The sequence below is a fragment of the Peromyscus californicus genome, unplaced genomic scaffold (genome assembly GCF_007827085.1).
Source record: "Peromyscus californicus insignis strain IS unplaced genomic scaffold, ASM782708v3 Scaffold_3__1_contigs__length_106647218, whole genome shotgun sequence".
NCBI lineage: Eukaryota > Metazoa > Chordata > Mammalia > Rodentia > Cricetidae > Peromyscus > Peromyscus californicus.
Window position 1 is genome coordinate 5,507,516 of NW_026294551.1, and position 21,695 is coordinate 5,529,210.

At 49.2% G+C, this 21,695-nt stretch overlaps 3 protein-coding genes across 10 annotated transcripts; 2 read left to right on the top strand and 1 right to left on the bottom strand.

The window, feature by feature from the left end:
• The first annotated feature begins 286 nt into the window (after positions 1-286).
• Positions 287-3,436, top strand: Srsf2 (serine and arginine rich splicing factor 2). Of its 4 annotated transcripts, none has more exons than XR_008222387.1 (3): positions 287-829; positions 1,096-2,505; positions 3,008-3,436. XR_008222387.1 is itself a non-coding variant. In XM_052757731.1 (3 exons), exons 1-2 carry the CDS (start codon positions 468-470, stop codon positions 1,397-1,399), a joined length of 666 nt encoding a protein of 221 aa, XP_052613691.1. In that variant the 5' UTR covers positions 287-467; the 3' UTR covers positions 1,400-1,406; positions 1,677-3,436. The 4 variants fall into 4 exon arrangements, 2 of the variants coding, with proteins under 2 accessions (XP_052613691.1, XP_052613690.1); XR_008222388.1 differs by having other exon boundaries at positions 1,096-1,780; positions 2,402-3,436; XM_052757731.1 differs by having other exon boundaries at positions 1,096-1,406; positions 1,677-3,436.
• A 159-nt stretch (positions 3,437-3,595) lies between these two features.
• Mettl23 (methyltransferase like 23) lies at positions 3,596-10,210 on the bottom strand. 2 transcript variants are annotated; one of them, XM_052757728.1, is made up of 5 exons: positions 9,946-10,210; positions 5,054-5,158; positions 4,190-4,427; positions 4,020-4,104; positions 3,596-3,929 (listed from the first exon to the last, which is right to left on the bottom strand). In XM_052757728.1, the coding sequence occupies exons 1-5, from the start codon at positions 10,027-10,029 to the stop codon at positions 3,767-3,769; spliced, it is 675 nt and encodes a 224-aa protein (XP_052613688.1). In that variant the 5' UTR covers positions 10,030-10,210; the 3' UTR covers positions 3,596-3,766. The 2 variants fall into 2 exon arrangements, with proteins under 2 accessions (XP_052613688.1, XP_052613689.1); XM_052757729.1 differs by lacking the exon at positions 9,946-10,210 and adding an exon at positions 7,271-7,339.
• Positions 10,211-10,446: 236 nt separating this feature from the next.
• On the top strand, positions 10,447-21,483 carry Jmjd6 (jumonji domain containing 6, arginine demethylase and lysine hydroxylase). 4 transcript variants are annotated; one of them, XM_052757727.1, is made up of 7 exons: positions 10,447-10,696; positions 11,081-11,469; positions 12,582-12,868; positions 13,401-13,498; positions 14,013-14,101; positions 14,802-14,940; positions 15,841-21,483. In XM_052757727.1, the coding sequence occupies exons 1-7, from the start codon at positions 10,568-10,570 to the stop codon at positions 15,970-15,972; spliced, it is 1,263 nt and encodes a 420-aa protein (XP_052613687.1). In that variant the 5' UTR covers positions 10,447-10,567; the 3' UTR covers positions 15,973-21,483. The 4 variants fall into 4 exon arrangements, with proteins under 4 accessions (XP_052613687.1, XP_052613683.1, XP_052613684.1 ...); XM_052757723.1 differs by lacking the exon at positions 14,013-14,101 and having other exon boundaries at positions 13,401-13,536; XM_052757724.1 differs by lacking the exon at positions 15,841-21,483 and having other exon boundaries at positions 13,401-13,536; positions 14,008-14,101; positions 14,802-14,934.
• Positions 21,484-21,695: the final 212 nt, after the last annotated feature.

Genomic DNA, 21,695 nt, shown 5'->3' on the forward strand with positions numbered 1-21,695 from the left:
TCCCCCTCCCCGCTCCTCCCCCGGCCTCGCCGGCGGAAAGAGCATTTGGCGGGCTTTCTAACTGCCTTCCCAGGCCGCTCCCCCCTCCCCGCCGCAGTGACTGCGCGCTTTCTGCCCGCCCGCCGCGCTTTGCGCAGGCGCGCGCGGGAGGGGCGGGGCGCGCGGCCGCGACGTTACGGAACCGGGCAGGAGGAGCCAATCAGAAGATTCATTTCCGGGTGGCGCGGGCGCCATTTTGTGAGGGTGGATATAAATGCGCGCTGGGGGCCGGCCCGCCCGTTCAGTTGCTGTGAGGAGCCTGCAGCGTGAGCTCCGTCGGCCAGGGCCTTGCCGCTCCCGGCTCATCCACGCGGACGCCAACTGCCGAGAGAGGCGCGGCTTGCGGCCGCCGCGGCCTGAGGAAGCCGCGGCTTCTGCTGAGAGCGAGCGCCGGCTCCGGGCGTTAGGCCCCGGGCCGCTTCACAGCCATGAGCTACGGCCGCCCGCCTCCCGATGTGGAGGGCATGACCTCCCTCAAGGTGGACAACCTGACCTACCGCACCTCGCCCGACACGCTGAGGCGCGTCTTCGAGAAGTACGGGCGCGTCGGCGACGTGTACATCCCGCGGGACCGCTACACCAAGGAGTCCCGCGGCTTCGCCTTCGTCCGCTTCCACGACAAGCGCGACGCCGAGGACGCCATGGACGCCATGGACGGGGCCGTGCTGGACGGCCGCGAGCTGCGGGTGCAGATGGCGCGCTACGGCCGGCCGCCCGACTCGCACCACAGCCGCCGGGGCCCGCCGCCCCGGAGGTATGGCGGCGGCGGCTACGGACGGCGGAGCCGCAGGTGAGCGCGCCGGGGGCCCCGGGGGCGGAGCGGGAGGCCGCCGGGCGCACAAAGGTACGCGGAGCACGTGGAGCGGGCCCCTCCCTCGCGGCCTGGGCGGCGGCGGCGGCGGCGGGGCCTGGCCGCACGGTGCGAGACCCCGCCTCGCGGCGAGGGAAATGGCGCCCGGCAGCCAGATAATGGCGGCGGGGCGGGAGGAGCGGGCGGGCGGGCGGGGCTGGGCCGGCGGCCCGCAGCTCACCCCGGCGCTCGCGTCCCACCCGCAGCCCTCGGCGCCGTCGCCGCAGCCGCTCCCGGAGCCGGAGCCGTTCCAGGTCCCGGAGCCGCTCCCGGTATAGCCGCTCCAAGTCTCGGTCCCGCACTCGGTCGCGCTCGCGGTCCACCTCCAAGTCCAGATCGGCGCGAAGATCCAAGTCCAAGTCCTCGTCGGTCTCCAGATCCCGCTCGCGGTCCAGGTCCAGGTCGAGATCCAGAAGTCCTCCCCCCGTGTCCAAGAGGGAATCCAAGTCTAGGTCGCGCTCCAAGAGCCCCCCCAAGTCTCCAGAGGAAGAAGGAGCAGTGTCCTCTTAAGAAAATGGTAATGTCTGCAGAAATCCGAGACCCACCCTGAGTCCCGTGGGGTTTGAAGTAGGTTTTTTGAGCCATGCTAGCGTAAGAGTGACTCCTGGTGTTAAAGCGTACTGCTCTGAAGTTACTCGGCTTTGGGAGTAATGCTGAAGAGGGGTCTTCAGAGAGGATTGTGTAAAGCTTAAATAATAATGGCTGTTTCATACTGTTTGAGACCTATTAATGAAAATGACTATTTCTTGCTGTTTTTATCCAACGTCTGCATTTTCCCCCTTTAAAGCTGCGGTCTCCTGTTTGATAAAAGAATATTGGCCAGTATTGCAGATTTTAACTGATTTGGCTGATCCTCCAGGGACCAGTTTCTGTGGGCGTGTATTGGAGCAGGTTTGTCTTTAAATGTTAAAGATGCACTATCCTCATAGAGAAAAACAATCAGTTCAACTGTTGTTGTACTGACTGGGACTTCTTACTCTAATGGATGTGGCAAATGAATTGCAATTACGAAGCAATGAACTTTTGGAACCCCAAAAGAAAGTTACAGGTACTGCACTGGGTGGGGAAAGGATAGTGTGTCTTTAACTCTCAAATTGTTTGGTCCTATTTTTTTTTTAAAGGAAAGGGCCCTAAGTAGCTGATTAAGAACATCCTCAACTGCCAACGTTTCATTTTCAAACATCTTAAAGTGTAGACTAATTTCTGGTAGCAAGTTTTTGTTTGGATACAGCCCCACCCTGCCCTCCCGCTTTTTCTTTTTTCCTCCCCTTGCCATTTTTCTTTTTGCCTTGGTTATTTGACCAAGAATCACATTCAGACTTGTGCTGGTGGTAGCCTTTAGGAGAATGCTCATTGGGCCTTTAAAAAAACCGATGGCCAGGTGGAACCTTCTGTAACCTACTTGTTTCACCAGAGCCTTAGTAAGTACGTGCCTGAAACTGAAACCATTTGCACTTTTGGTACCTTTGTAGTGGTAGAAGGTAAGCTGAACCTTTCTCTTTTCAAATCTAGATGGATCGGCAAACAGCTTAACAGGACTCTGGAGGAAAGGACCACAAACCCAGTCCATCGGTCCATGGAAGAGTCCTTGGAACAAGCAACTGGCTATTGAAAAGGTTATTTTGTAACATTTGTCTAACTTTTTACTTGTTTTAATCTGCCTCAGGTGGCAAACTTCATTTTATGTGCCATTTTGTTGCTGTTATTCAAATTTCTTGTAATTTAGTGAGGTGAGCGACTTCAGATTTCATTATTGGATTGGATATTTGAGGTAAAATTTCATTTTTGTTTATAGTGCTGACTTTTTTTGTTTGAAATTAAACAGATTGGTAACCTAATTTGTGGCCTCCTGACTTAATAAGGAAACGTTTGCAGCCATTACACACAGCCTAAAGCTGTCAGCAGATTGACTCAACATTGCCTTCACTCCTTAAAATTAAAAACCTACGAAAGTTGGTGTAATTTGTTTATATATGTTATTTACCTTCAGGTCTAAATGATAATCTGAACCCAAATTTGTATAAAGACTTTTCAGGTGAAAAGACTTAATTTTTTTTTGAAAGGATTGTTTACCAAACACAATTCTAATCTCTTCTCTTATGTATTTTTGTGCACTAGGCGCAGTTGTGTAGCAGTTGAGTAATGCTGGTTAGCTGTTAAGGTGGCGTGTTGCAGTGCAGAGTGCTTGGCTGTTTCCTGTTTTCTCCTGATTGCTCCTGTGTAAAGATGCCTTCTTGTGCAGAAACAAATGGCTGTCCAGTTTATTAAAATGCCTGACAACTGCACTTCCAGTCACCCGGGCCTTGCATATAAATAATGGAGCATACAGTGAGCACATCTAGCTGATGATAAATACACACCCCCTCCCCTCAAAAAATGGTAAATCTGATCATCCTCATGTATGAACTTAATCAGAAAATGTTAAGGAAGCAAATGGTTTGTAACTTTGTAAGTACTTAAAACATGGTGTATCTTTTGCTTATGAATATTCTGTACTATAACCATTGTTTCTGTAGTTTGATTAAAGTGTTTCTTGGTGTTACCTTTTTTGAGAAGATGTCCTGGTCTTTTTTTCCTCGCTTTAATCTAAAGACCTATGTAGTTAATTACCTTCAGTGTTGAGTAGGAGTATGCCACTTAGACCTAAACTAACAGCATTTTCTTGAGGATTTAAAAGCGTCACATAGTTATCGAGAGGAGTCCAAGTCCTTTTTTAAGTGTTTTAATTTGTTAAAAGTTACATTGCCCATGAATTTCTTGGGCATGACATCACAGTCTTAAAGCCATCTTCAGGCCCACTGTATTTGCTGGAGACAGCTCCTCTTAATGCCAGGTTATTCACTCTTGACACTGTCCCTGAACAGCTTGAGGTACAATTCAGGAGCTGTTCTTTGCGGAGACCACCAGCATTTCAACAGTATGCCTTCCTGGGAGGGTAGACTCTGCTATATCTTCCTTGTCTGCATCAAAAGACTCCAGAGGAATATGGACACATTTCATATCCCACTTAAAGAGCAAGCCTTCAAGTGACCAGTCCGCACTTAAAAGAAATAAATTGTTTTTATGACTGATGCTTTATTTTCCTTAGTGCATTTTTTAAATTATTAAAGTTGAAATGATCCATACTCACCTTCTGACCTGGTAGGTAGACCAAAATTGAACTTTGGGGTTCCTCTGCATCAGAAAGTAGACTGTGGCTAAAATGCTTTCAAAGTCTGGTGGTGGGGAGAACTTTCTTTGAGTGAGTTTAATACAACACATCTGTGCTAGGTTGTTTGCGGGGGAGCAGATTAAGCTTACCTTCTGGTTCAAAGAACACATCAGATGCAAGAATGATGTCTTGTGGTGGCAAAGACAGTAGGTCCTTCGTTATATGGCCCCATGTCAGTCCTACAACTTGTACCTGTGTCAGGTCATTCAGTTGACAGCTTTGCCAGCAAACATCCAAACAGTGGGGCAGTTCTGAGCTGTCAGATAGTATTACTTCAGCACCACATTTGGCAGCCAAAATCCCTGGAAGACTCACTCCAGCTCCAATCTAGTGAAAATGGGATTTAAGAATGATTTAGCTTTCTACCCCAGATGAGACAGTTTGTATATTCCCTGGCTGGCTTTGAACTCATTTGAGGGCTGGGACTAAAGCTTGGTAGCTCTGCCTCTGGCAATAAGCAGTTTGAAATTTGAACTTGAGAATACATGGTTTATTTGCTAAAAAAAATGGCAGTATACACCTATATTAAAAGATGTGCTTCCATATCTCAAAACAGTTTGAAATGACACCTACTGTGGTTTCCATAATCTGAAGCAGGAGCAGCTGACTGCACCTGAACAGGTGGACTGCATAGCCAGTTGTGCCACCAACTGGTACTGACTAAAGTCAGTCTCCAGATTCTCAAGCGTTTCTCTGTGGATACCTCCTGTATTGGAAACTCATGTAGACTAGACTGGCCTTAAACTGCTTGCCTCTGCTTCCTGAGTGCTGGGATTAAAGGTGTGCACCAACCACACTGTCAGACACTTAAAAATTTAAAAATGTGAAGACATTTGGAATTTCAAAGCCAGCCAAACTACCTGATTTAAAAATACCTAACAGGACTTAACAGCTAGCATGAAGGTATACGTGAATATGGCCCAGCATTCTGGAAATTTAAGGGGTCCTGTTACCTCTAAGACGGCTTTGCCTGGCAGAGTTCTTCTATGAAACCACAGGTACTGGGCCAGGACTACAGCACAGGGCCAAACATACATCCCATATTGGACATGCAGGACCTATAAAGAAAAGTTTCATGTGAATATTTATCTTCATGTACTGTCAGTCACATTACTGTGATAGTCCTGTTCTCCAGTCCAGGACCTACATGATGCTTTATTTCTTTGTCTACCAGGCTGGCCTCAATCCTGCCTCAGCCTCCTTAGTGAACCCAGGGCTTTGGATGACAGTGCTAGCCCCTCAACTAGCATTTTATGTGTATGAGTGTGGTTTTTGTTTGTTGTTTGTTTTTTGAGACAGTTTCTCTGTGTAGCTTTGCACCTCTCCTGGATCTCGCTCTGTAGCCCAGGCTGACCTCAAACTCACAAAGATCCGCCTGCCTCTGCCTCCCGAGTACTGGGATTAAAGGTGTGCGCCACCACCGCCCGGCATGTATGAGTGTTTTATGTGCATGTATGTATATGTACTTGCATGCCTGGTGCCTCTGAAACCAGAAGAGTGTTGGATCCCCTGGAACTAGAGTTAAACATGGTTGAGCTGCCATGTGTGTGCTGGAAACTAAAACCAGGTCCTGTGTAAGAGCAGCAAGTGCTCTTAACCACTGAGTCATCTCCAGCCTCTCCACAAGCATTTAAACTGAGGATCCAGGACAGTTACAACTTTTTGGACTAGATGTATACTGTGCATGCTACATACTGGACAATGATGGGCAAAAAGCAGGTCGTTTTGGTTGATAATAAATGCTACAACAGTAAAGCAGGATAAAGCAAGGGTATATATAACACATGGAGACAGTTAAGGTTGCCCAAGCAAGTGCCTCTGGTCTAACCACAGGCACAGCTTGAGTAGAGGTTTATTAACCTGTGCGTCTTACTGGCTGCAGGAATTTAGAATTCTAAGTACAAGAAGATGTTGGAAGGTTTCTTTAAATTAAAAAACAAAACAACTTTACACCTTTGTTGGAGGAAGAGGGGAAGGGTGCACATGTGGAGGTCAGAGGACAACTTGTAAGAGTCAGTTGTCTCCTTCCATCATGTGGGATCTAGGGATGGAATTCAGGTCAGCTTGTCCAGTTTGGAGGCAAGTGTCCTTACCTACGCCATCTCTTCAGCTCTATTTTTGTTTTTTTATAGGCAGTGTCTAATGTAGTTCAAACTGGTCTTCTACTCATACAGCCTAGGATGACGTGAGCTTCTTCCAGCCTCTACCTGCCAAATGCTAGCACTATAGGTGTGTGCCAGCACACTGTTTTCTGAGGTGCTGGGAATCAGACCCAGACCTTCATTTATATTAGACGAGTACTCTAACTAAGCTGTGTCCCTATCTCTCCCTATTTTGGGGGAGATGCTAATGACAAGTCCTGCAGTCCTACAAAAGGAGGCATACGTGGAGCTAAATTCTGAAGGGCAAAAGAAAGCCTTTGGAAAGAACTAGAATCATCTAGGATGTGGTTCCCACTTGTAATCCTATCACACAGGAGGAAGAAAGAACATTATAAGTTCAAGGCCAACCTGATCTACATAGCATCTGCTGGCCTGTCTTGTGGAGACAAGGACACCTTTGATAGGGTGACAAACAGAGACAAAAATTATCAGGCTGTAAAGGAATCTGAGGTCCAAACTTACTCTGTCCACTCAAGAATAGTGCTTGGATGGCTGTGGTGGGACACTGTTCACTCCAGCACTGGACTGGAGGGCCCCGAACTGAAGGCCAGTCAGGCCTAAATATCAAGATCCTAATTGAAAATAATAAATAGGGGTTGGAAAGATTGCTTTTCCAGAAATGCTTTTTCCAGCATCTATAAGGCAGCTAGCAAACGTCTGTATCTTTAGTTTGCAGGATCTAACACCATTTTGGCCTCTGAGGACTCTTGTTTACTTAAAAATACATACATGTGAGCTGGAGAGATGGCTCAGTGGTTAAGAGCACTGACTGCTCTTCCAGAGGACCTGAGTTCAATTCCCAGCAACCACTAACAACTGTCTAACTCCAAGATCTGACACTCTCACACAGACATACATGCAGACAAAACACCAATGCACATAAAAAAATTAAAAAAAAACATGTATATGCATATACATATATGTAGATGTAACCAACGGTCTTATTAAATAAGAAACACAGAGCCAATTCAGAGAAGAAAGCCAAGAGGTCAGAGCTAAGAGCCTCACCCTTCCTGATTCAGGGATCCTCTTCAGTCAAGAGAGCTCTCCGGAAAAAAAAGACCTACTTCCTGTGTGTCTGTCTTTATAGTCTTTCTGTTCTGCCTTCTCATTGGTTGTAAACCCAAACATGTGACTGCCTCGTCACGGCCTGTATGTACCGCCCTCCAGGTCCTTAAAGGCGTGCGTCACCGCCGCCACGCACTTGCTATGGCTCTAATAGCTCTGACCCCAGGCAACTTTATTTATTAACATACAATTAAAATCACATTTCAGTACAAGTAAAATACCACCACACATATATACATAACTTAAATGAAGTTACAGGGAAAAAATAGGCTAGAAGGATAATTCAGCAGTTCAAAGTGCTTTCTGCTTGTTTTTTGAGATGTAGCCCTGGATGGCCTGGAACTGGCTCTGCAGACTCTGCTGGCTTCGAACTCCCAGTGACCCTCTTGCCTCTGCCTCTTGAATGCTGGGATTAAAGGAGAGAGACTAAGGGCATGGGCTATTATGCCCAGCAAAAGATAAATCTTTAAAAAAAAAAAAAATGAAGCAGGGTATGGTACATGGCTTTAATCCACATGAAAGGCAAAAGTAGGCAGATCTCTGATAGTTCCAGGCCAGCCACAGCTACATCATGTCTCAAAAAATAAAGTAACAGTGGCTTAGCGTAATACCCGGACTCAATACGAGTTTTTAACATGAAGTCACTTGGAGGCTACAGGAAAAAAGTTCTGTTTTGCCTTGTCACTTATGCTGTGTCTTTTTAACACTGAACTACTAAGGCAGGACAGACAGGGAAAAATCATGAGGACATGGGAAAGTAAAGATCTCATCCCAGAGTTTGAAGTCTCTCACCAGGTAAGAGTCAAATTTCAGTACAACTAACCAAATTCACTGTGAAGTTTGTCTACAGAGGAACAGTGCTCTTTATAGATATATTTCAAACCCAAATGTTAAACTATCAAAGAACCAGGAGGGGATGGTGATGCACACCTTTAATCCCAACTCAGGAATCAGAGACAGGTGGATCTCTGAGTTAAAGACCAGCCTGGTCAGTTCCAGAATTAGACTATCTAAAAAAAATTAAAAACTAAAGAGAGAAACTCCTTGTGACCAAAATATGTCTGACCTTTGAATGTAACCTCACAGCTTTTCCAGCTGTAACCTGCAACTTTCTGAGAATCTCACAAGCAAGATTATAAACATGTCAACACCCTTGGGACCTAGTATAATTAAAGATTCCTTTGACCCTTGTAGCATATAGTTTGACATCACTGTAATCCCTCCTGTCCAATGCACTTTACTAATCTCATCCTGGGACTTTTAAAAAAGATTTATTTATGTATGAGTGCTCTATCTGCATGTACACCTTTATGCCAGAAGAGAGCATCAGATCCTACTGTAGACAGTTGGGAGCCACCATGTGGGTGCTGGGAATTGAACTCAGGACCTCTGGAAGAGCAGCCAGTGCTCTTAACAGCTGAGCCATCTTTCCACCCCCCACCATGTGATCTTGTTTACTAAAACTTTCTCAGAAATCCCTTAAATTTACCTACAGAAGCTACCAAAATTGTGCATATGGCTATTAAGACAGTTAAGTGCAGTTTTCTGCACTTGCAAAGCCTGTACCCATGCCTTTTCCTAAATGTTTATTAACCCCCAAACTTAAAGCCAGGTTATAATGTTAATATCCTCCCACTCTGCTCCACACTGATTTGCCCTGAAATGTTTTTCTGCAGTATAGTGACGAATCTCTGCTTTGCTGGGTGGTGGAGGCGGCGGCCTGCAGCCTTTATCCCGCCTTTAGTCGCAGAGGCAGGTCAGCCTGTTCTACAGTGAGTTCCAGGACAGCCAGGGCTACACAGAGAAACCCTGTTTCAAAAAACCAAAAACAAAAGACTCCTTGCTTCATTGGGGCAGAAGTCTCTGCAAAGAATGCAGGCTGCTACAGGTGGCAGCATAGGGTTGCACCTTCTGCTTCCACTGCTGCTGCCAGGAACACCTGCTGGGCCAGCTGCTAACATTGCAACCTGAAAACCCTTTGTAACACACGACTATCAGGGGATACTTATCATTCAGCATTAGGGTAGCTAGAAGCTCAGAGGAACAAGCCAGGGCCGATGCAGAAAACTTTATTGGGGTGTTAGAGACAGAAATCCCTGGTCTCAAATCTTACACCAAGTGAGAATTTTGCCTAGCATGTATGAGGTCTTGGGTTTGATACCCAGAACCTCACAAAACAGCATGGTGGCGTGGCGCACACCTGCGATTCTAGGAAGAGGAACAGGAGTTCAATTTCAAAGCCTGCCTGTTGTCAAAAGTAAAACAAAAAGGATGTTAAGAATATCGCTCAGTGGTGGAGCACTTGCCTAACAGAGGCTGGGTTCAATCAAGAGTACTCAGAAGCGGCGTGTGTGTGTGTTGTTAACATATATTAATAAATGCTTTTCAAAAAAGTTCAAAGCTAACATCACAGGCCAAGAAAGCCACTTTCCTGGAAGAAATATTCGGTGTCTCTTTCCTGGCACGGTCCTTAATGTCTGTCTCTGGAGCACGTTTAATCCCTCACCGGGATTCATAGCAAACCTGCTGCTAATGAACGACGCGGAGAGCTGAGGGATCCCCATTCCCTACACTCTAACCAGGGAGCGCTTCCACGTGGGTGCCACTGCACGCACCTGCGGGACGCGGACCTCCAGCACGGCCCCGTCGGCTCCAGGGCCTGGCTCCTCCCGGAACCGAAAGCGCTGGGCCCCGGCCATGAGGCTGCGCTCGCACGGAGGGGAGTCGGGGGACCCCAGGTCAGGGGGCGGTGGAGGGCGATACGCGCGCAGCGACGCCAGGCCGGTGGGGCTGTGCCACGTGGCCGCGAGCCGAGCCGAGCCTGCTGGACGCTCTCCAAACAGAAAGCAGCGGCAGCAGCGAGCCTAGCCGGAAGCGGCCGCTAGGAAGCGACGCGCAGCCGGAAGTGGTGCGCAGGCCGCAGCCGGGAGGGGCAGGGCGTCAGCAAGGCGACCTTCCCAACATGGCGCCCAATCGGCGCGCGTGAAGGCGGATCTCGCAAATCGCTGAGGCCAATGGCGGTCCGCAAGAGGCGGTGGGGCGGGGAGGACGGCCGCTGCTCGCCCAACCCGAAGCTCCGGAGGTGGCTGGGGAGTGAATTTTCTGGAAGGCGACTTTAAAGGCGCCTTGCCGGAGTGAAGGGCGTTTCGGTGCCGCGCCAGCCAGAGAGGGCGCATTTGGTGGCAGGAAGCGAGCTGCGTCGAGGTCGTGGCGGAACCAGACGGTGACCTGCTCAGGATGAACCACAAGAGCAAGAAGCGCATCCGCGAGGCCAAGCGGAGTGCGCGGCCCGAGCTCAAGGACTCGCTCGACTGGACCCGGCACAACTACTACGAGAGCTTCCCGCTGAGCCCGGCGGCCGTGCCGGTGAGCGGGGCGCGGGGCGCCCGGTGCCTGGCTGCGGGCGGGGCCTCCCATTCAGCGGCGGTCCACCTTCGGGGCCCGCTACCCGAAGGCCGCCTGTCCCCGGACCCTTTGGGGCGATGGGGCCCCGCAGCCGGGCTGTCAAAGCTCGCTCATTAGGGGGAGCTTCGAGCCCCTCCCTCCCTTGAAGGGGTGGCTCTGAGTGCGACGTGCTCACTCTCACGCACGTGGGCATCCCTCCCCTTGGAGGAGCCTGAGGCTCGGTCATTGCTACTGTATGTCATTGCTAATGTGTGTCGTTGCTAATTGGCCCCGTGGGACACCTTTATCCGCCACCGGACTTCTTCCTGTGTTTTTAACGGGGCAGGTCTTTTGTTGTTCCCCTAGGATAACGTGGAGAGGGCTGATGCTTTACAGCTGTCGGTGGAAGAATTTGTAGAGCGGTACGAAAGGCCTTACAAGCCCGTGGTTCTGCTGAATGCCCAGGAGGGCTGGTCCGCGCAGGAGAAATGGACTCTGGAGCGCCTCAAAAGGAAATACCGGAACCAGAAGTTCAAGTGTGGCGAGGATAATGACGGCTACTCGGTGAAGATGAAGATGAAATACTACATCGAGTACATGGAGAGCACCCGTGATGACAGTCCCCTTTACATCTTTGACAGCAGCTATGGTGAACACCCCAAAAGAAGGAAACTTTTAGAAGACTACAAGGTGCCCAAGTTTTTCACGGATGACCTTTTCCAGTATGCAGGGGAGAAGCGCAGGCCCCCTTACAGGTGAATTATTCCGCATCAAGTGTTCAAAAACCTTAGTGTGGTTAGCAGAGCTCAGTCTAACCTTGTGAAAGCCGTGAGTGGATCTTCCCTGCACAATGACTCGTTTATGGTCCTACTTGGGAAGATTGATTTCATTGGTCTGGGGTCCACGCAGACGTCTGGCTGGATTCCTCAAATTCTCGAGGCATCTAGCTTGGTTTTTCGTCCCCTGCATGCAAGTATGTGTACCAGTGCATGCCTAGTGCCTGAGGAGGTCAGAAAAGGGCCTCAGATCCTCTGGAGCTGGATTGATGGATAGTTGTGAGCCACTATGCACTGTGTTTTGGTTTTTTGGGTTTGTTTTGTTTTGTTTTGAGACAGGGTCTCATTGTATAGCCCTGGCTATACTGTGACTCATATGTAGAACAGGCTAACCTCAAACTCAAAGAGATCCTGCCTCCGCCTCTGCCTTCCAAGTGCTGGGATTAAAGATGTTCAACACTACATCCACCTATGCTTTATTTATTTATTAGAGGGGCACGTGTGCCACAGCACATGTAGAGTTCAGAGGACAACTTGTGACAGTCTGTTCTCTCCATTATGTGGGTCCTGGAGATTGTTTGTTTGTTTGTTTTCTTTGAGACATGGTCTCACTATGTAGCTCTGATTGTCCTGGAACTCGCTCTGTAGACCAGGCTGGCCTGCAACTCACAGAGATCCACCTGCCTCTGCCTCCTGAGTGCTGCTATTAAAGACACTAGGTCCAGCTAGGTTTGGGGTTTTTTTGTTGTTGTTTGTTTGTTTGTTTGTTTTTTGAGACGGTCTCACTGTGTAGCCCTGGGTGGCCTTGAATTGACAGATCCACCTGCCTCTTGCCTCCAGAGTACTGGGATTAAAGCTTGGACCACCACAGGCAGATAATAGATAGCCTGTCTTTTTTAAAAAGTCCAGCAATAATTTTCATCAGTGATTTTTCTTTTTTTCTATTAAGACATCAGTCCATACACCATTTACTTACTATTGTGTACCACAACTTGTACAGTCTCTGAAGTAAATAAGCATAATGCGTGAGGATATTATAGAGACTGTACATTTCAGATGACCCTTCATGTCTTCATGTCTACCTCCTGTAGGTGGTTTGTGATGGGGCCACCACGTTCTGGAACGGGGATTCACATTGACCCTCTGGGAACCAGTGCCTGGAATGCCTTAGTTCAGGGCCACAAGCGTTGGTGCCTGTTCCCGACCAGCACCCCCCGAGAGCTCATCAAGGTGACCCGAGAAGAAGGAGGGAACCAGCAAGATGAGGCCATTACCTGGTTTAACATCATTTATCCTCGGACACAGCTTCCGACCTGGCCTCCTGAGTTCAAACCCCTGGAGATATTACAGAAACCAGGAGAGACCGTCTTTGTACCAGGTATAGATGAGCTAGAAGAAACGGTTCTTCCCAGCTCCGACTGAATTCTGTAATTGCACTGATTGGTTGTTTTGGAGTAGAATTATAGAATGAAACAAGTCCAGAGAGAGTGCGTCTCCACCTCCACACGCCTGTATCCTGCTACCTGGTGTCTCTGAGTAGTGTTCCAGGTTCTGCCTGCTTTCTGTGGCTCTTGCTAGAGTGCAGAGCTGGCTGGATTGATTTGGAAAATCCCAGCCAGACAGCTGCTGGATGAAGTTTCTAGAAGTGAGACTATTTAAAAGCTAGGGGTTCTCCTCCTAAAACTTTCGCGTTTACAATATTAGTCACATTGGGTTACCAGGAGTCAATACAGTTGAGGCAGACAGTCTCTGTCACCATCGCTGAACTTTGCCTTTTAGCAGGAAAACAGCCATGAACAGTAGAAAAAAATAAGGGTACGGCTGTGCGGAGTTAGACAGCAGGTGGTCTGCAGTCGCGATCAGGAGCGGCAGGGCTGATCTTTACTGAATGGTTATTTGTTGGATTTCAGGGGGCTGGTGGCATGTTGTCCTCAATCTTGACACGACCATCGCCATCACCCAGAACTTTGCCAGCAGCACCAACTTCCCTGTTGTGTGGCACAAGACGGTAAGAGGGAGGCCAAAGTTGTCCCGGAAGTGGTACAGGTGAGAACCTCCTTCTCCCTCTTGCTCTGTTCCGGTTCCTTCCCCAGACATGAACAGGGAAGAGTTGTCTGCTGCAACACTGTGCTTGGGAACAGCTGGGTCTGTAAACCTGTGGGTAGAGAAGGCCCAAGGTCAGGGCTAGTTGTCAGGGTGTCTGCTAGCCTCCAGGTGGCAGGGTGTGGCTCTGCATGTTCCATCAAAGTCACAGTCAAAATAGAGTCACAATTGGGATGTCTCGCATTTTGTTTTCACTCTGTTTGCTCCCTTTTTCGTATTCTTTTTTTGTTGTTGTTGTTTTGGTTTGTTATTTTTTAAAAAAATAAAAACTAGCACTAGCAAAAAAAAAAAAACCAAAAACCCCTTTGTTAAGGTTTTCTTTATTTTCCCCAGAAACATTATTCATTTGAACTTATACCTTCAGTTCTTGTGAGGCAACTGCCCTGGAGACTTAGCTCCTCTGTTTATCCACAGAACAGATACAGCACGGGCAGCGGCAGTTCAAGCCACCCCCAGCCACCCCGTGCCACTGTGTCCCAACCCTGACCTGGAGGGACCAGCTCTCGGGGTAAGAGAGGGATCCTGGCTTGCTCCATGCTCTGCCTCCCTGCTGAGAGGCCAGCAAGGGTGGTGGCTTCTATTCCCCTGGACTCGGGCCTCAGCGTATGCAGGTCCTTTGTCGCTCGTCACAGTGGACGCCAGATTAGGTTGCTGCTGGGGAGGGCTGCTGCTCTTTGCGACAGCTCAGTCTCTCTTCCAAGTGATGGGGGTGGTCTCTCTCGTGTGACGTCTTATTCCTTGTAAACCTAATTATTTCTGCTCTTTCTAGTATAATCTAACAAACTCCCACCCCCTTCACTCGCACCTTGCTGTGGGAAGGAAAGGCTTAAAAAAAAAAAAAAAAAAAGGAAAGAAAAGAAAAGGAAAGAAATCAGCTAGAAAAGGCTTAGGGAGGAAAGTAGAAAAAGGAGCTGTTTCTCTCCAGGGAAAACTCTTAAGGACTTCCCCCTCCCCCAGGAAACTCAGCCTCCAGAGGTGTGTGACTAGTGCTCATTCGGGTATGTGGCACTAGAATGTAGTTTTCCTTCAGCGAATGTGGGCAGCCGTGGGGTCTGTCCGGCCCGGTTGTGTCTGCAGCCGCTCCAGCCGATGCACTAGGTGTTTCCAGGTGCTGTAAGCAATGGAGTCCTCCACTTTGAGTCTGTCATTTTGAGTGGCCGTCACCACCAGCTGTCACAGCCCTGAGAACCGTACCTCTTGCCCTTCAGGATCTTGAAGCAGGAGCACCCTGAGCTGGCAGTCCTGGCGGACGCTGTTGACCTCCAAGAGTCCACAGGCATCGCTTCTGACAGCTCCAGCGACTCCTCCAGCTCCTCTAGCTCCAGCTCCTCCGACACAGACTCAGAGGTGAGCTCCCCTCCTCCCCCGCCAGTGCCCAGGCCCCTAGGGTCATGTACAGCACTTGCTGTCATACACCCTTTACAGCCTCACACACAAGGGAACTACATCCATGCAGAGGTGCTTGGGTGTTTGGAAGTTTGTGAAACGGTGGCCTTGTGATCATACGTAGCACACAGCAGTGTCAGGGCCCTTGTTAGAAATTTTCCTTGTGGATGGTAACACCCAAGCCCAGAAACAGGCAAACCCAGTGACCTGCTTTAGTTAACACTAGTTCAAGGTGAGAGGGTGCTATACATTGATGGATGTCACCGTCACTGTCACCATCACTGATGCTTGCCTAGCCTAGGAAGGCCCTGTGCTCAATGCCTAGTAATTCAGAAAAAAGACAAAAAAAGAGGGATTTTATCCAGGTGGGATTCTTGTTTTTGTTGTTTTTTTTCAAAACAGAGTTTCTCTGTGTAACTCTGGCTGTCCTGGATCTCACTTTATAGATCCACCTGCGTCTGCCTCTCAAGTGCTGGGGTTAAAGGTGTGCATCCCCACACCCTGCTGGTTCTTTTCTATGTAAGCATTCTGGTTTGAGCTGTCTCTCTATAAAGAACATTGCTCCTCTGTGTGCAAGCTTCACAGTGAATTTTGTCCTTCAGAAGAGCAGGAAGTGCTCCTGGCCACTGAGCTGTCTCTCCAGCCCTGCAGCTTCTGATATGGCACTAATTTATTAAGGGCGTGCCTGTGCCTACAAGCGCTTGCCGTAGCACACACTTGGAGGGCAGAAAATGACTTGCAGTTGTTTCTCTCCTTTCTTGGGAGCCCCAGTGTCATGAAGCTTAGCATCAAGAACCTTTACCCATGGAGCCATCTCCCCAGCCCTAAACGGTTTTTTTCTTTGTCTTTCCCTGTGTCCAGTGTGAGTCTGGGTCTGAAGGTGATGGGACATCACACCGCAGGAAGAAGAGGAGGACCTGCAGCATGGTGGGAAACGGGGACACCACCTCACAGGATGACTGTGTGAGCAAAGAACGGAGCTCCTCCAGGTGACCACATGTGGCAGTTGTCTGTGCAAGGATGTGCTTGAAGCCATGGGCAAGGCCCAAGCCTGGGGAGGGGCAGCCCATCGGAATCTGCAGAACCAGGGAGGGTGACACTGGAGAATGAGGACACTCTGAATGGGAATTGATAGCATTTGGTACAGTGGCTTTTTCTCCACGGTCATGTCTTCTAGCAAAGAGCAAAGGTGTGTAGATGGTGCCAAGGAAGCCCTTTCCCTATTTAATAAAAGCAATCCATTTTACATCTTGGACAGCTTTCCTTTGGGCATGCTAGAGTCTCCCTGTGCTCCTTTGCTGTGGTGTGTGTGTTGGGGCGTCCCACTGGTGTGTGTCCTGTTGGGGGGACACTTGGAGCAGTGAGGGAGCTGGGACAGCTCTGAGGTTTCCTGTGTAACATCTTAATCATCTCTCCAGACTTGTTTAAAAAGAGTGGGAAACAGAAAACCAGGATTGGATCTAAGGAAGCCAGGTGTGGGTGGCACAGGCCTTAATGCCAGCACTCGGGAGGCAGAGGCAGGCAGAGCTCAAGTTCAAGGCCAGCCTTCTCTACAGAGTGAGTTCTAGGACTGCCCAGGCTACACAGAGAAACCCTATCTAGGGGGACAGACAGACCAACTGGATCTAACTTCAGAGAACCAAAACGAATTTGCTGGCACCTGCCCCCTGTGTGGACAGTGACAGGCCCTCAGTGAAAGGTGGCCCTGTGTGCACCTGGGAGGTGCACCAGTTGGGACTGTGGGAGATAGTGACGTTCTGAAGTGCTTGACTGCTGCGGGTGAGTGACAGTTCTGTGGCCTTCATTCATCTCAGAGCATTTGAGCATTAACTGCATAATAAAGTCCAGGATCCTGGCTCCTAGTCCGCATTCTCTTTGGGGAGAGTCGGGTTGGCTTCCCCGTTGAATCTATGGTGCTCGTGTGCATTCTCCACCCTGGTTGTCCTTTCCACGTCTACGCTTAGGTGTGCTCTCTGCCTGTGAATCATTTCATACGTTCCCATGCCATGCTTGGACGCTGACAGCTGTTAGTGAGGTCTGAGGTTTTGCCTATTTGGGGTAGGGACAGTTGAGACAGTATCTGACTGCATGGTCATGCAGGCTTTGAAGTCAGGATCCTCCTGCCTCAACCTCCTAAGTGCTAGAATCATGCACCACCAAGCACGCTCACCTTTGGGGTTCTGGTTTTTTGTTGTTGTTTGTTGTTTTGTTTCTCGAGACAGGATTTCTCTGTGTAACAGCCCTGGCTGTCCTGGAACTCGCTTTGTAGACCAGGCTGGCCTCGAATTCACAGAGATCCACCTGCCTCTGCCTCCTGAATGTTGAGACTAAAGGCGTGCGCCACCACACCTGGTGGAGTTCTCTTTTAATGTTGCCGTCTAGCTTTGGCCCAGCTGTGCTGTCTGCATGACAATTACAGGCAGTTGTGCTTTCCCTGGCAGGATTAGGGACCCTTGTGGGGCACTGTGCCCATCCCTGAGCAAATAGACTGCTGAGGTGGTTCCTTTGTAAGCTGTTGGTTGCCACCTGCCTCAGTTTCCGGCTTGTGCTCCCACCTTATCCTCTGTCTTTGATTGTGGATCTTCCTTCTCTGGCCCAGGCTCCTTTCTTTGAGTCTGTCCCCTGCTGTTGGTAAGGCTCAACTGTGTATCCAAGCAGAGCCAAGAGCGGTGTGGTGAGGCCTTGATCTGTGTGAGAAGTGCCCGAGTGTGTGCCGTCTTCTGGATCTCACTGTAGTTCACAGTGCCATGCAGGGCAGTGACCCAGCTCCGAGCCCTGTGCCTTTGCTCACCACTTGGTGGCATATTAGGATCATTCTGCACAGGGGAGTCGGGAAGTCTCATAATTCATAATCTTAATTAGTCTTAACAATAAAAACCTGGAGTTAGATATCGAGGGCGAAAGCTGAAAGAAATAGAGTAGCAGCCACTAGAGACTTACTACCTGTACGAAATCTCAGACCTAATGGGTGTGTGTGTGTGTGTGTGTGTGTGTGTGTGTGTGTGTGTGTGTGTGTGTGTGTGTCGGGGTCCTCTGTGAATCCTCAGACTGAATGGGTGGGCCAAGATACTGTCTCCACCTCCTTAGTGCTGGGATTAAAGGCATGTGCCACCATCATCTGGCTCTGTTTCTCTTTTAGACTGGATCAATCTCATAGCCCAGGGTGGCCTTGAACTCCTGATCTTCCTGTTTCCTCCTCCCAAGTGCTGGTATTAAAGGTGTGTGCCACCACTGCCTGACCTCTGTGGTTGGTTAACTAGTAGCTAGCTCTGCCCTCTCATCTCCAGGCAAGGTTTATTTGTCAGAACACAAACAAAACATCATACAATATTCTCAGTGTGATATATTTTGGGGGAACAGTAGCTAACATGATTGGGCCTCGGGGAAGGTGTTCCTGGTGTTTTTGTCTCAGAACTTGAGTTGTGAATAGGTCAGGTTCTGATAGGTCAGTTCCCACACATGATTGAGTAAGGAATGCTCTGTCTACAGGGGACATCATGACCAGTGTCCTCATACTTCTGATCCACATGCATCAAGGGTGGTTTGTACATGCAGGAAAGAAATCCTGGCATGGAATTGGCAGCTTTTGGGGTCTGTGGGTTCTTCTGAATAGCTCTGGTGGGACTGGGGGTTAACCAGCGAGCTCCTCCCTTGCCCCCTAGACTCACCTGCTTGCCTTAATGTGCCCCTGTATTGAAGGAAAGTTGTATCAATAGAGGAGACTTGTCAAGATCTTGTCCCAAGTCCACCTGACTGATAGGGGCTTCTGTTGATGCACTGGAACTGTGATGCTGCCGCCTGTAGAAAGACCACCCAGGACACGGCTCACAAGGAGACTTCAGGCTCGCCACCAAGCTGTAGCCAGGGGTGGTGTCCGTTTGAAAAGCACTCTCAAATCTTCAGAAAGCCTTTTCCCTGTGTTGCCCCTGGAATACCTCACTCACCCTCTACAACTGCTCCTGTCCCAACCTGTTTAAAAAAGAAATGGCCAGTGACTTAGCAGGAAAGAACAGGTGCCACCACAACAAATAACTTGAGTTCTAGCCCTAGAACCAACATGGTAGAATGAGAAAACCAATCCCAGACAAATAAAATGAGACTGGAGGGATGGTTCAGCTGTGACGAGCACTTGCTGCTCTTGCAGAGGACCTGGGTTTGGTTCCCAGCATCCACTTGGTAGCTCATGCACTCCAGTTCCAGGAGATCCTCTTCTGACCTCTGCACACACACGGGACACATGTACACATGCAGGCAAAATACTTGAATGAAATAAATTTATTTATAAAAATAAATCTTTAAAAAATAGCTGGCGTGGTGGCACATGCCTTTAACCCCAGCACTCAGGAGGCAGAGGCAGGCAGATCTCTGAGTTGAAGGCCAGCCTGGTCTGCATAGTGAGTTCCTAGTCTTCCAAGCAACATAGCAGAGCTTGTCTGAAAAATAATGTTTTTAAAAATCTGATAAAAACACCAGCTGGGTATGGTGTGCCAGCAGTGCAGCAGCCATTGGCAAGCTAATGTGGGCAGATCAGCTGAGCTCTGGAATTCAAGACTAGCCTGGACCACAGAGCAAGGGAAGTTAGGCAAGGGGATCAGTTCAAGGCCAACCTCCGCTACATCGCAAGTTCAGGCCCAGCCTGGGCTGAGTGAGATCCTATTTCAAAACAAGTTAAAAATGAAATTAAAACAAGCAACCAAAGAAGAGATCTCTTTGCCACCAGGGGGCAGGATGAGGCACAAAGCCTGGCGGGTGCAGAAAATCAGCTCTCCTAGTTCTCCCCCAGCTGCCAGAGGTGCCGCCCAGTCCTAAACATCAGGAATGGGGCACCTGACCACCCTGCAAATAAGTGTGTGGTTGATCCTAGCCAGGTTCTGCACACGTGTCTGCTTACTGTCCCTATGGACACGCCAAATACACTCTGTTGGGGAATATTATTCTAAGGTGTGTTACTTTTGTTTATGCTGCATTTGTTTACCTTTGTGAAGCTGTGTTACTGTGCCTGTCTAAAACACCTGATGGTCTAATAAAGAACTGAACGGCCAATAGCGAAACAGGAGAAAGGACAGGTGGGGCTGGAAGGCAGAAAGAATTAAGAGAAGGAGAAATATGGGAAAAAGAAGGAGCCAGAGAAGGAGGCAGACTTCAGGAACCACCCACCCAGCTACACAGCAAACCTCGGAGTAAGAGTAAGATTTATAGAAGTAAGAGAACAGGAAAGCCCAGAGGCAAAAGGTAGATGGGATAAGCTAAGGCTGGACCTTTATAACTAAGAATAAGCCGCCGTGTGTGATTTACTTGGGAGCTGGTGGCAGGTCCCCCAAAAGAGAAAAGACACCCCCATTCCACTGAGCATAGCAGAGACAAGGTAGAGGAGCTGAGGAGTGGAGCGGTGGCCAAGTACTCAGGACAAAGGGGTGGTAACCCCCCCCCCCCTGCATAAGTTAGGACGGTAACAGAGTAGAGAATTCAGCAACACTACACTGTTTGCTGAGCCACAGCTGGTCTTACTAAACCAAAGAGCTGGTTTCTGGGCAAAGTCTCCAAGTCTCCCAGAACATAGCTCACCATCAGCCTGGTGGAGCCCACACTACACAGGTATGCCTCTGCAGTCTCAGCCCTGGGGCCTAGGGTCCCATCCTCCGCAGAAGCACCATTCCCCTCTTGCTGACTGCAGATCCCCGAATCCTAGTAGTTCAAGCCTGGAGCAGCATTTCTAGTGCCTGCAGGTGGGTCAGAGACAGGCGTGGGCCCCTGCCTGTGGAGCTCAGTGGGCAGTGGCTGCTGCTGCTCACTGGTGAGGTAGGAGGCTTGAATGAGTGTATTACAATAGTAGAAATCAAGTGCGGCTCTCACAACGTGGGCACTAGACCTAAGGACAACATGAGCCACCCGAGCGGTGTGTTGGAGTGTGCACGTGGCATCTGGAGAGCAGCCAAAGGTGCCCAAGCTAAAGGTGGGGCGGCTGCTGTGCCGATGCTTTACCCAGGAAGGGGAGTGCAGCAGATGTAAACGGTGCTGGGTAGGAGGCAGGTGTGAGCATGCAGCTGTAGATTGTTACCTTATGTGTATGGCATTCTCACAGAAATGTTTGGGGTGTGTATTCTGATGAATTCAAGATGGGGCCTGGCTCCTTGTAGCGCCCCCATGTCAAGATGACACATTGATTTCAGAATACACTGTCTCCATCCCAAAAGTGGGGTCCTTCCCTCGTGGCTCTCAACTGTGTCTCATTGTTTAGTTCAAGAACTTGAACCACTTATCCCCCAGGAATCTCCTCAGGGGGAACCTGCCCAAGCCTGCTGTCTCCATGGTAGCTGGACGCTCAGAGGAACCAGGCTGTAAGCACTCTGGTCTCTTGTAGTTACCAGAACACCGAACAATCTGGGGTTTGTGTCCCTCTTGCTGTGGGCTTGACCACAGAATGCTGTGACTCTGCCACTGGAGTTTTTCCCTCGTGTGTAAACTTGTTTGCCATTTCAATAAAGCGAGTAGATTGGGATCGTGTCCTGTGCTGTGTTCTCTCCCGTTTATTCTCGTCCTTTCTGATTCCAAGGTCAAGGTTTAGGATATGCTCTGTTAGCAGAACAGACTTTTGTTATTTCTTGAGACACGTTCTTTTTGTGTATAGTCCTGGCTGTCCTGAAACCTGCTGTGTAGACCAGGCTGGCCTTAAACTCACAGAGATCCACCTGTGTCTGCCTCCCGAGTGCTGGGAT

Excerpts from the sequence above, each read along its gene's own strand:
- Srsf2 (XM_052757731.1), top strand. The coding sequence starts at position 468 with ATGAGCTACGGCCGCCCGCCTCCCGATGTGGAGGGCATGACCTCCCTC. Across the intron at positions 830-1,095 it reads TACGGACGGCGGAGCCGCAG|CCCTCGGCGCCGTCGCCGCA; the intron begins GTGAGCGCGCCG and ends TCCCACCCGCAG.
- Mettl23 (XM_052757728.1), bottom strand. The coding sequence starts at position 10,029 with ATGGCCGGGGCCCAGCGCTTTCGGTTCCGGGAGGAGCCAGGCCCTGGA. Across the intron at positions 5,159-9,945 it reads TGGAGGTCCGCGTCCCGCAG|GTCCTGCATGTCCAATATGG; the intron begins GTGCGTGCAGTG and ends TTTTCTTTATAG. Across the intron at positions 3,930-4,019 it reads TCTACCTACCAGGTCAGAAG|TGCGGACTGGTCACTTGAAG; the intron begins GTGAGTATGGAT and ends ATTTCTTTTAAG.
- Jmjd6 (XM_052757727.1), top strand. The coding sequence starts at position 10,568 with ATGAACCACAAGAGCAAGAAGCGCATCCGCGAGGCCAAGCGGAGTGCG. Across the intron at positions 10,697-11,080 it reads TGAGCCCGGCGGCCGTGCCG|GATAACGTGGAGAGGGCTGA; the intron begins GTGAGCGGGGCG and ends TTGTTCCCCTAG. Across the intron at positions 12,869-13,400 it reads AGAGACCGTCTTTGTACCAG|GGGGCTGGTGGCATGTTGTC; the intron begins GTATAGATGAGC and ends GTTGGATTTCAG.